This window comes from Triticum dicoccoides, chromosome 2B (assembly GCF_002162155.2).
Source record: "Triticum dicoccoides isolate Atlit2015 ecotype Zavitan chromosome 2B, WEW_v2.0, whole genome shotgun sequence".
NCBI lineage: Eukaryota > Viridiplantae > Streptophyta > Magnoliopsida > Poales > Poaceae > Triticum > Triticum dicoccoides.
The window spans coordinates 783,515,139-783,527,458 of NC_041383.1; the positions used below are offsets into that span (position 1 = coordinate 783,515,139).

The following is a 12,320-nucleotide window of genomic DNA, read 5'->3' on the forward strand; positions in this document are numbered from 1 at the left end:
GGTGGCACGCATGGAGATACAGTGGAAGCCGAAGCCAGTGCTGCAAGGGCATTCTTCCTCGACTACAGCCTCCACCAAGCAAGACAGAGCTACTTCTTCTAAGGTAAATGTGCCTGTATAACCACATAAAAGAATGGAAGTTTCGATCTGGGACAAAAGGCCAAATCGTGGCAGCATGTGGAAACTGCATTGACCCTCGGTTTGATTCGAGTGTTTAGAGGTAACCTTGCTCCCGCATTGTTGGATTGTGGTTTCTCCCTGCGGTATCAACGGAATCGGTCATGGAAATTTGTTGCTAAAGGAGAGGATTTTGTCCCCTGCAAAATATGGGGAGGATTTGTGGTACAGTTTCCTTCTCCTGAGATGATTGAGATGTTGGTTGATTTCAAAGATTTCAAACTAAAAGGCTGCAATGTGTATGTAACAGTGAGGGTTTTGACTGAGTTTAACCTAAGGGGAGATTGCACAGGCGCGTGCGGGCAGATGGAGCCTAGAAGAGATGAGACATTACAAGGGGATATGTGAGGCTGGATCTTTCAATGGAACATTGGACACAGTGGATATGCAGTTGTTGGAGGACCGCAATATTGTCAGATTTAGAGTGAATGTAAAAAAATGTCAAGAAAATTCAACCTGTGCTGGGGGTTAGGTGAAACCCTGGATATATGATATTCATTTTTCAGTAGTCAACTGTGGAGCATGGTATTCTGAATCTGGATACAGGTGGGCCGACTGGAAAGAGAAAAACTGATAATCCTGAGCACTAAACAGAGAAAGACAAACAGAGAGTACAAACAAAAACTAGGCAGAGAGAAGTAATGAGCCTGAAGGCTACCATCTTTCGCAACAGTTATATTTTTAACTGAGATTGGAACTGTGATTATGCCTGAGCTAGAGAGTGTTACCCTGGAAACTGCAAAAATTTCAACACTGTCTCAGACTGAGTAGACCAAGTCGCGGATAATAAGATCCAGGAAGCAGAGTGTTGGATAGGCTCATTGACAAAGAAAAGGATATGGAAGTGTGAAGATAAAGAGGAAGCAGGAGGAGATGATGATGAACAATTGACTTATTTTGAAGGGTGTCAAGACAGAGTTCATTTTTCACAAGTGAAAGTGGCAGAATACTGAGAACCCTTTGGGACCAAAATAAAGAAGGCTTTTGATCGCGATAATGGGAGCATTAAGAACGAGAAAGAAAATGAGGAGCTGAAACTAACAGATGCTGGGTGGCTTGGGGTTCAGGAGGCTGGGTCTTCTGGAGCTAAGGTCAAAAGATGTGACCGGCTAAAATGCCAAGATGCTCACATGGCTGAGCTGGCTATGAAGACAGCAGCCCTGAAGAACGCTTTCTCGGGTACAAACACTGTCTCTGATAGCTCCCTTCTACCAACTACAAAATAAGTGTTGTAGATTTAGTACAAAGTTAGTACAGCTTTGTATTAAATCTGCGACACTTATTTGGGACGGAGGGAGTATTTTAAATACTTAATATGATGTTTTGTTAGATCCAACTAATATGCTAGGAGGGGTTAATGCTAGTGATATTGATTCCCATGCTTTAACTTCTGTTGATACATCTTTGGAAGTGGTAAGTATGAATTTGTTTGAGGAAGGGGAAAAAGAAAAAAATGTGCAAGAACCTATGGAAGATGGTCTGTTTCAAGTTGTGTCAGAGGAGAATGAAGATCTTACTTCTGATAGTGGGTTAATGTTCCAAATGCTAAACATATCAAGTAAAAAGATTTTCAGGTTGTGCTCCTCAGTTTTTAGGGTTGAACCAACTAAAAAGGGGGTAAACACCGAAAGAAAAAAGTTGATATGGCAAGTGTCCTTTGTGTGTTTGACCTTGTTAGACCCCGAGACAGTACTGAGGATCAACTTGGAGGTGGTATGATACATTCCCAGTGTCCTATCACAAATTGGTGCTTTGTGGGGGAGGAGAAATATGCTCAAAAATTTGGAAGACCAGAAATGCAGCTTGCTTCAAACAACAATATCCTAGTGATCTTCTCAGTCTGTACAACAACCCTGACGCTTGGGTTATTTTTGCAGAAAGAACAAGATCGAAGAAATCTTGAAGAGTCTTGATGATAAAGCTAGTGGTCAAAGAGGCTTACGCGAGAAGACATGGCTGGGGCCCGATGGTTGACAGGTCAATAAATTAATGCAATTGCTTGATCCTGAGAAATTTTTTGGGCTGTTGGCTCCTACATTCCTGGATCTCTAGTAAGTAGTTGGTTTTGTAGCTGCAAAAAAAGTAGTTTGTTTTGCAAACTTCTTTATGCTGCTTTGTTTAGTATTTGCATTTATCATTGTAAGAACTATGTGGTTTGGGCGGTTTCGCTAATGGAAGTCTACAAGGGAGCTCGTTGTTTCAAAAAATTGGCAGCAACAGAAACTAAATCAGTTATTATTGGTAAAAAATTGGGACATGCTTGTTCCTATCAAATGACATATTCACTCTCACATCTTTATATCATCAATTACAAGAAAGGGTGGAGGTCTGGATGATAAAAAACCTAAAATACTCACACTACACTTTCTCAGTTGGCATATGCATATGGTGGATCGGTATTACTGATAAACTATTAAACTGCACATGTATTTCCTAAAGGAGGGAGTAATATAGAAATTTTTCCTCACACTACACTTTCTCAGTTAACACATGTATTGCATAAAGCCGTAAACGAGGGACTAACATAGAACTAACCTCTAAGCCAGCTTCTCTTGCTTTTCCTTGGGCGTATTTAAGCTGCTCCGCCGACAAAGTGACTCCGGTGTATTTGCAGCCAGTTTGCTTAACCACTTGTATTGCTAAACTTCCCCAGCCGAAACCGATATCAAGAACATGATGCCCCCTCTCGACTTTAGCCTTTGGTTAAATGTGTATTTTGCAAGGTTGAAGTACAATCAGATCATGTTCACAACGTTTTCTAACTAGTAATCAGTCAAATGATACAATCTCTGGAGCCATGGTAGTATTACCTTGTTGATTAGAAGGCTAAGTTTACGTTCCTGGGCTGCTTCTAAGCTTTCGTTCTCCATCTATCAATTTAATTTCAGTCCATGATTAACAAAACTCTACAAAAATTACAAGCAGCAGAACAAAATAATATGATTTACAAACCTTAAAAATTGCACAAGAGTAAGTCATCGATTTATCCATAAAAAGCGAGAAAAATTCATTACTCTGCACACAAATATGAGAAGAAAGACAGAACTATTAGTATCATTTGGCATGTAGACATATGGCAAGTACCGAATGATAATCTGTCATTTTGATAAGGTTTGGGACACAAAAAAATCTCAATTTCTATAAGATCTACAATAATTATAGTATTACAAATTAACCGAAGCAGCTAGTTATCTTAATCCTGATGGAATATAATAACAAAAGAAGAGACATGAGTACTGACAAGATCATAGTGCTGAGAGACGTTTCGACGACTTCGTGTCACAGTGTTCTTCCTCGAGAATTTGCCCAAAAAGTACTTAGCATGTGCCAACTGACCTAGTACATGCAATGGTGTCCATCGACCCCTGCAAACCGAACAATTTTTATATACATGATTAGTCACAAACAGAGATTCATAGATACTACTTCATTTTTATGAAACAATTCATAGGAATCTGGTGGAGAATTGAAGGATTCAGAACCCTTTTCTGGCAATGCGGCAGTTCCTACGGTCATCTCTGTTAGCAATGAGAATCTGCAAGGGAGTGATCATTGATTTGATCTGTAATGAAGAAAGAAATAGCTCTACCGATAAATTCATGGACTATGATATAGTTTTACCAGGATAAGATTCAGAAGGCCTTCTCTCTTGTCGAGAAAAGAGAAACAGCCGTTAATATAGGCTTCTGCCAAGCCAAGGTTTCCTTCTGTTGCAATCTGAAAGCCATGAGAGAGCCAGGATAAAGCAATTGCAGTGGAGTATATAAGAAATAAATCATCATGCATGGACACATCACCAATCAGAAAAAAAAAAAGCATGTGTAGGAAGAAAAAGAGGAGAAGATGAAGATAACCTTCCAATAGAACAAGGGGTCATGAACTCGCATGACAGATTTTACACGGCATTTGTCGCAAGCTTTACCAAAGCTGAACACTGTACCTCCTTCAACCAATCTGCATGAAAAAATTTAGGTGAAAAATAATCATTATTAGACGTTGTGTAGTATATTGACTCAGAAAAAGGACTCACATCAAGTTTCCGATGGATATGTATAGGTTAAAAAATCTTGCAACTGCAAGGCGCACCCCAGCCTCAGTCCATGATGGAATTATCTGCTTTGGGTTCAGCAGAAGCTCACATTTCTTTCCAAGCAAACCTTGAGCTGCTGCTTTCCCAGCCTGCATCGATTCAATATGACCAATAAAAATAGACGCATGTATCTATTTCATGAAATAGTCATTCTGAATTATGTGATTGAAACCAAAAACGTATTTGTCAGACTGGTGTAAAAAGGAAATGACCCCCATAGATTAATAAAGGAGAACCTTGAAGATCTAGCAGCTTGGGCCTTAGGCCAACTAGAGGTAAACAAGGATATAATTTGTTATGGTTATGATAGGATTATTTATGTTCAGATTTGTTAGACCGTTGCCAATTTTAGCACGTAACAGTATGGTCCACTATGGCACACAGGTCCAAAAGAGAGTGGAGAGGTTATGCATGCAAATACCTTCAATCCATCTTCATGGAAGCCGTGACCTGTTATCCAAGACAGAAGAGAAATTTGAAACCTGATATTCTTATTTCATACCGAACTTTAATGTAGTAAAAGTATGTCGTACATCTATATATATGCAAGTTGTTGCGAACAAATCATCTACAAACTGAAATTCATGAAACAGGTTACCTTGATATGCCCCACAGAACCATATTCCTCTTTTTCCCTGGATCTTATCTAGTTGAAGATAAGCCTTCGCCGCAGCCACAGACGGAACAGGAAGGCTTGTAGACCATTTAAGTAGTACATGATCCGGAACACAAGGGGGGTTGAGTGTCACCAGGAAAAGCCTGGCAGATTCAATTTTCTAGAATTGCAAAAAAAGAACAAATATACCACAATTAAAAATTAAGTAATCCATTCATACTGCTGGAGGGGCTGGATTTTTGCTTTTATTAGTGCGTTCTAAGGTGATGAAAATATGGCTATATTGCTAAACATTGATTCTTTTTGACAGCATGCAACGCTAATGTACAAAATGGTTTCAGCGTCATAATAAATCAGGGGAAGGGCCCTTCCTTCAAGATATATATCATCAATACAGTTAATTCATTATACAAAACCTGTACGTGAAGCCAAAGAATCTACCTGTATATGGTTTAGCCAGTAAGTAACAGAAAAAACCCTGCTAGTTGTCCCCAGAAAATTCCAGGCGCTCCATGCCGACGAATTTCGGGGCATCAAATTCTGGTCGCAGTGGAGGTATATATCCCTGCAACATAAATGTGTCATGCGATTAGTACATCAGATCAAACTTTATTTATGCATTAGTTTAGCAATAGAAGACGGGCTTTACCTTTGGACATACTGACAAGCACCTAGAATTTTCAATTCGTAATATGTAGCTTCAGCTCCTAGTACTTTGAGAGCATTGGGTGCATGGACCCCAAGGATAACACTGTCATATGTTTCCTCTGAACCATCATTCTCCAAGACTCGGTGGCCAGCTGCCAGTGCCAATATATTGTTTCCGTTAGTGCCAGGATAATACAATGACAGACACATTGTTTGTATGTACTCCCAGGCAATCAACAAAGAGTTTGGCATTAGCAATAACGCATGTATTTACCTCCATCAAAACTTGAAACGGATTTGACCCGACAGCTGGTTTTAATTCGACAGCCCATGCTTTCCAATTCTCCTTTTACCTGCATGTACGCAACAGTTGCACTGTTTAGTCCCTGCATTGACTGCAGCTAAAGCCTATAGAGTATAATAAACAGAGATCATGTGTGACCCTATTGTCACCCATCTGGATGGCTGTAAGTACCTTGTCTACAACGGACTGCAAAAGAACCTTGACAGTGGGCAACTGGGGGTACCGAAACAGCTGAGAGTGCAGCGACTTTAATCAGCTTTCTAATGCACAAAGAAGAATTAAGCATGCAAATGCAGTGGGAATGGAACAAATATACAAAGTAGCTAGGCACCTGAAGAAGGTCATGGTTACGGAAAAATGATATCACGAAGAAAGCGGACAAGCTCAAAACACCTTGGAATGAAGATGGCCACAGGCCTGCACACACAGGAATCTGCACCAAATATATATTTTCATGTCACCAACTCAATACTGCATAATAACCAGCCTTAATTACCCTGCACTGCACCAATGTTGGTGGGAAAACGTACTAGCCATCAAGTAGTCAGCCCAGATTTTCGTTAGAATTTGGACATTTCATCTGAATTTTATAATTAACAGAGAATTGTAGTTTCTTTTTACAGTTTTACATGACTGTTCAAAAACATAAAAATCAAAACTTGAATATAGAAATTCTGATGTTCGCCAAAATGAAGAGTTGCTGGATACACTAAAAAAGGAGAAGCATAAGCAAGTAGATTAGAAGCAGTACAAGATAAGCTTCTTGGAAAAATAGGGAATATCCATGTGACTGAATGAACTGCCCCAATGTCTCATTACAGTCCACGTCAGGGTTATGTTCATGAAACTCCAGGTACCTTCATTCCAAAGATTAAACCAGCAAGTTGATTGTTATCATATATAAACACAAGGCATATGTACAGCTTCAAATGGAAGTATTATATATGGACATGAGAACTGAGGGACTGAACTGCTTACGTCAGAGCATCGTTCTTGAACTTCAGTATCTCACAGACCATACGCCAAAAACTGGTTTTCAGTATATTGGCTTTTTGCGCCAAGAGGCTCGAGATACCGTTGCCATTGCCCCACTCAGATCCTCTGCTGCCGCCATCCGATTGTGTGCTCACTGAGAAAGACATGTCTGATCTCTCCATCTCCACCCCGAGCCCTTCTAACCATTCCATCATGTGGGAATATGTTACCTACAATTGATGCATATGGTACAACAAAAACCTTAGCGAGGACCCAAAAAAATCTTATAATATAGGTTTACAAAGATCTTCCTCTGAATAGATTTAATCAGAGTAAAGAAAAATATCAAAATAGGTTACAACCATGCACACTAAACAGATATAAACTAATATGTACAGCTACAAATGCATTTGCAACCATAAGAATTATAGTAGTACAATTTTGAAAACATGACAATACATAACTTAGGCAGTCAATGCGGCCCCATTCAAGGGATGTACAACAGATGACAGCAAATATTAGATGGACACATGTCATAATCTTAGATAAGCACTGAATTGTAAGAAGGGAACAAGAGCTCTGATTGTTGAGATCAAGCCAGATACCATGAGGAAAGCCTCCCGCCACTGGTAAATGCTAGGCGTGGGCGCCAATAGCGCTGGAAACTTGATACCGAGGGGGGAAAACTCTATCTCTGAACTCTGAATAAAAAAACATAGATGAACACACGAACTTACACCACCACACGCATTTCGACAACGCCTACGAAAGACTAACTCTTGAACAATTTTTTAGTATAATATTTTTCGAAATTTTCCTAATTGCTACAAAAGCCATAATGTTTTTTTCCTTCTGAACAATAAAGCAACTTTCACAAGCCATGTAATCATTCTCAATGTGACAGCTGAACCTTTTCCTGTACTTTTCAGAAACTTCATTTTCCCAGCAAAAACCATAATGTTCGCTTCCCTCTATATAATTATAACGGAACAATTTTCATAAGCCTGGTCAGCATTCTCGTTCTGACTTCTGACTGATGATCTACGGGGAAAAATTTATGAGGTATAGGCACATTTAAGAAAACAAAACAGTAATGCGAAAAAAACTATTGTTGTAGAATCTACCCACTCGCTAGGAAAGTTCCGAACCTAAATCATGGCCAACGAAATTGCTTCCCTCGAGCTAGTAACAGTGTCATTTAGATCACGCCTACCTCTGAATGGTGAGGTCAGATACTATAGGTTCATATGCTATGGTGGTGACCAATCTCCAAGCTGACATAACCCCGTTAAAAAATGATCGAATGAGTCAAGTTGAGTCTTAGTTTGAAAACAAAATGAGTCAAGCTGAGTCTTAGTTTGAAAACAAAATGAGCAATAAGTAGACACTGGATGAGTTTTGTGCTTGGAAGCATTTTACCGAGCACCTTCCCTGCTGTCTTGGAGACTGACGGGGCTTGCTTCAAATGACGGCGGCAGGGTGCTGCAGTAGGCGAAGGCATAGGGATACAAGGGGGAGGCTTCGTGGCGCCGCCGAAGCACCATAAAAGGGTGCCGGGGGGCACCTCGTCGGAGCGGCCTTCGAGCCGGCGCCGGCAGACGTAGGGGAACGCACAGAGCAGCGATGGGGAAGCCTCGACGGTGGAGCCGAAGCTGCGTCGGAGGAAGCCGAAGGTGTCATGGGGATGGGACTCCTTGTCGGAGTGGTCGAGATCGCCGGTTGCGGCCCGGCGGAGACGACGAAGTTGGCCGCCCCGGCGGAGGAAACTTTTCTTTTTTTGGAGAAGAGAGTAAGTGGAAAGATGTCCAGCGAAATTAATTACTAGGGCCGGGCCCATTTCCATCCTTCTTCTGTTTCAGGTTTCCTTTTATTTACTACTAGTAGTTGTTTTCTGCTGTTGTTTCTTTTCATCTTTCCCTTCTTTTTTATATTTACCGTTTTACTTGCATGGTATATGTTTGAGTTTGAAATAGTATATGAAGAACATGTTTAATCTATCAACTAATATTTTTTTATATACATGAATATCTCGAAAAATGTGTGATAAACATTTTGTTTCATTTATATGTGCATTTCTACTGAGGTACGTGAATTTTTTTTAAACTTTTTGTAGTATATTAGTTTTCCCGTTGTTTAAAACTCATTTTGACAGTAACATTTTACGACATGTTAAGAAACACATTTAAAAAAACACAAACTTAAAGGACCGTTCGAAACATAACATGCCGTCCACTCAAATACCGAAAAGATTATTCCCGGTTCTACAAACACATATTACCACAATGGGTCAAGGGAACCCCTAAAAAACAAATGATAAAAAGAATATGTGATAATTAAAATCAGCACCGAGTTACCATAAGCAAACAAGAACTCCGAATGCCAAGATTAAGGCAGGATCTATATGTTTCTCGCAGAGAAAGAAAAGGTAGGAAGGATCTACATCTAGAGGTTCGGTATTAGTATCAAAAATGCTCTTATATTATGGGACCGGCGACTGAGTGAGTAATATATCGTTTTTCTTCTCTCCTTTTTTTTGACGGGTTTTCCTTCTCTCTTGACAATGGAGCAATTTTTACAAGCCTTGTGAACATTCCTTGTCTATGACAGCGGTACGTTTTCGTATCCCTTTTTCAGAAACAATTGTATGCGAGGTACATGCGCGCTTAGAAAACCATTCTTGTTCTATGGTTCTCTTCTCGAGCTGGTTCTGCATGAGGCAGTCAGGTAGCTTCACGCATGTACGTACGGACCTGGTTGAAGATCAGGAAGCCGAGGTCGAGGTGGACGCGTCCGGCGCCGTCGTCGACGGCCACCGTGCTGGCACGCCCTCCAAGGCGGTCCTCCTCCTCGTACAGGGTCACACGCACGCCGTCTCCGCCGCTGGCGGCGAGCAGCTCATGCGCCGCCGCCAACCCGCACACTCCGCCGCCAACCACGGCCACCCTCATCATGCTCTCCTCTGCTCTCTCTCTCTCTCTCTCTCTCCCTCTGGCTCTGTCTCTCTGCTCTGCCCTCCCACTTCTATTTAAGTCGGACTGTCGGAGTGGACGATGGGCTTGGGCTGGTCTAGTCTAGTGTGAGTCACACAGCTCACATGACATCGTCCTCCAACGTGCTACGTCTTCATCTAAAAAAACAACGTGCTACGTCTCAACAAACAGGATTTAGAGATAAAGAATGGGATTAAGGATTAAGATCCCCGAACAAACTGGATTATACTAAAGTTAATACAAAGTTAAGTCATCTATTTTGGAACGGAGGGAGTAGATCGGAGCTTAATGATGTCCGCCCCTCTTCACCCTTCTGCTTCTTTCGTTCTCGTGGGTTGTCCCTTGCTATTTATTAGTCTTCAAATAGTAAATACTCTAGAGTGTTAAGCTACAAAAATATTCTAGAGTGCTGACATTTCTGGTAAGATACAATTCTTCGTGTTTGCGATATACAAGTTGCCTCAAATTTGAATTTGGGTTAGCGATTTTGGAGAGAAGAGGAGGCGTAGACGGGGTGCCAAGGCAAGCGACATCGAGGTGTGCAGTCGCTAAAGAGGCCGATCCGGGAGTGACTTGGAACCAAGGACGACGCGACAACATCGTCGTCAGGGGAGGGGAGATAGGGGATGACGGTTCGGGATGTGGGGTGGGTTGCTACCGTTCAAGAAAAACGGTGGGTGGGTGGGTGTTCGGCTGGGGGGTGGAGGGGGATGCAGAAGTATTACGAAGGTGGCAGCAGCGAGGCGTGCAGGGGGTGCCGCTAGTAGGCGGTCCGCGGGATGGGCGTCTCGAGGAAAAAATCTGGGGGAGAAAGAAGAAGAAGAAGAAGAAGAAGAAGAAGAAGGCCAAACAACTGGAACCTTTTTCAAATGCCTCATATATAATCGGCCCATATTTCTTCAAATTTTAGTACCTTAATTATGAACATAAATTTCTTTTCTTGTTACATTTTACACATAAGAGCATCTCCAACCGGACCCCCTACTATGTCCCCATATGTCCGGGTGCATAGCCCAGACACCAAAAAATGACATCCAACCGGACCCCCCAAACTCAGCCCATATGTCAGGGTTGCCCGTCACCTCTCAAACCCAACCCGTATGTACGGCAGATTTGGGGCCGTCCGGACGCGTCCACCATGTAGGATTTGACAGATGGACCCACCCTAAACCTCTCCAAATCGTCCCCAACCCTCGCCTGAATTACCCTAGGCCTCTTCCTCCCTTTTGCCTCGTCTGCACTGCCCTTGCCTTGCTCGCCGTCGTACCCACCTCTGTCACCATCCCAACCCATAGCAGCACCACCATGTGCCCGAAATCCCTCTCGGGCGTCCATGCCTCCCACAACATAGTTCATAACTGCACCACAACGACACTCGAACAATCAACAAGAATGAAAACAAAAATTTCAGGAATTACATAACCGAATCATACAAAATTACACTGTAAAAAATGGGACACATTATAACTCTGGGATAACATGTAAGCAGCATGTGAATTACACAGTAACTTTGGGGGTAATTACACTGAAACTCTGGGACAAATTACACAACAACTAAGGTATATTACACTGGAACTCTGGGGTCATTACACAGTAACTCTGGGGTAATCACAGTGTGTAAAACTCTAGGGTCAAGTACATATAATAAGCATGAGAATTACACGGTAACTCTGGGGGGAATTACACCGCAACTCAGGGAAATTACACAGTAACTCTGGCCTATATTACACTGAAACTCTGGACATAATTACGCAGTAACTCTAGGATAATTACACTACAGAAACATAAGTAAAATACAGACTCAATACAAATAGAGTTACACTGCAAATCCTGGTTGGTTCAATCAACCAGGAGCATTAGACAAATGAAAGAATAGAGGAATTGAAGTGCAAAGCACATAAAAATACAGAGAAAAGCGCACAATTCAATAGATAATCTAGATAACCTACATGAACTTCAGAAAACAAATACTAGCAAAATAACACATAAATTATTGTGCTTACACTCTAATACATGAGCACTGAAAAAAATACATTGATAAGAACCAACACTCACAAACTAGGGGTAAGTACAGGGCTAGAACACAGGGGAAAATAGAAAATATAACCTGGAAAATACACCAAAAACAGAGCTAACTGGAGGCTGGGGTAAGTCTGATACACCCAGAGGCCATTGATAACACTCAGAAGTCATGGAACCTGTGCACTGCATGCAGTAGAGGCCACTGATAACAACTAACTACAACTAAACCTACCAAAATTCATGTATCTACAACAAAAAACCAACAGGATCCACGAACATAAAGACCACCTGCCAGCGCAAGTCACCAAACTCTAACCACAAAAACACTCATCTGAAACCCTGCATCTAATCCATACATCTACATCTAACCAAAAAAAAAAAGAGACAACTACCAGCGCCTACACAAGAGTAGATGGGGAACAATGGAGGATTACGCATGCCAGGAAGCAAAGCCAACCGCTAAAACTACAAGCACCTACCACGAATCTACAACAACAC

The 12,320-nt window shown here is 41.5% G+C and overlaps 1 protein-coding gene across 2 annotated transcripts in view; it reads right to left on the minus strand.

The window, feature by feature from the left end:
- LOC119366274 overlaps positions 1–9,796 on the minus strand; it is a 12,862-nt gene extending 3,066 nt beyond the window's left edge. The window contains exons 1-18 of one of the 2 annotated variants that reach the window (XM_037631973.1): positions 9,561–9,796; positions 6,814–7,040; positions 6,587–6,692; positions 6,167–6,268; positions 6,007–6,066; positions 5,806–5,884; positions 5,533–5,683; positions 5,325–5,448; positions 4,866–5,043; positions 4,689–4,717; positions 4,208–4,356; positions 4,032–4,131; positions 3,799–3,894; positions 3,660–3,712; positions 3,419–3,542; positions 3,130–3,192; positions 2,988–3,047; positions 2,713–2,874 (exon numbers count right to left, since the gene is read on the minus strand). In XM_037631973.1, coding sequence (XP_037487870.1) covers positions 2,713–2,874; positions 2,988–3,047; positions 3,130–3,192; positions 3,419–3,542; positions 3,660–3,712; positions 3,799–3,894; positions 4,032–4,131; positions 4,208–4,356; positions 4,689–4,717; positions 4,866–5,043; positions 5,325–5,448; positions 5,533–5,683; positions 5,806–5,884; positions 6,007–6,066; positions 6,167–6,268; positions 6,587–6,692; positions 6,814–7,040; positions 9,561–9,761 — 2,064 coding nt within the window. In that variant the 5' untranslated portion in view covers positions 9,762–9,796. Of the gene's footprint in view, positions 1–2,712; positions 2,875–2,987; positions 3,048–3,129; positions 3,193–3,418; positions 3,543–3,659; positions 3,713–3,798; positions 3,895–4,031; positions 4,132–4,207; positions 4,357–4,688; positions 4,718–4,865; positions 5,044–5,324; positions 5,449–5,532; positions 5,684–5,805; positions 5,885–6,006; positions 6,067–6,166; positions 6,269–6,586; positions 6,693–6,813; positions 7,041–7,415; positions 7,496–9,560 lie in introns of those variants that run through there. The other variant, XM_037631974.1, reaches the window with a different exon arrangement.
- Positions 9,797–12,320: the final 2,524 nt, after the last annotated feature.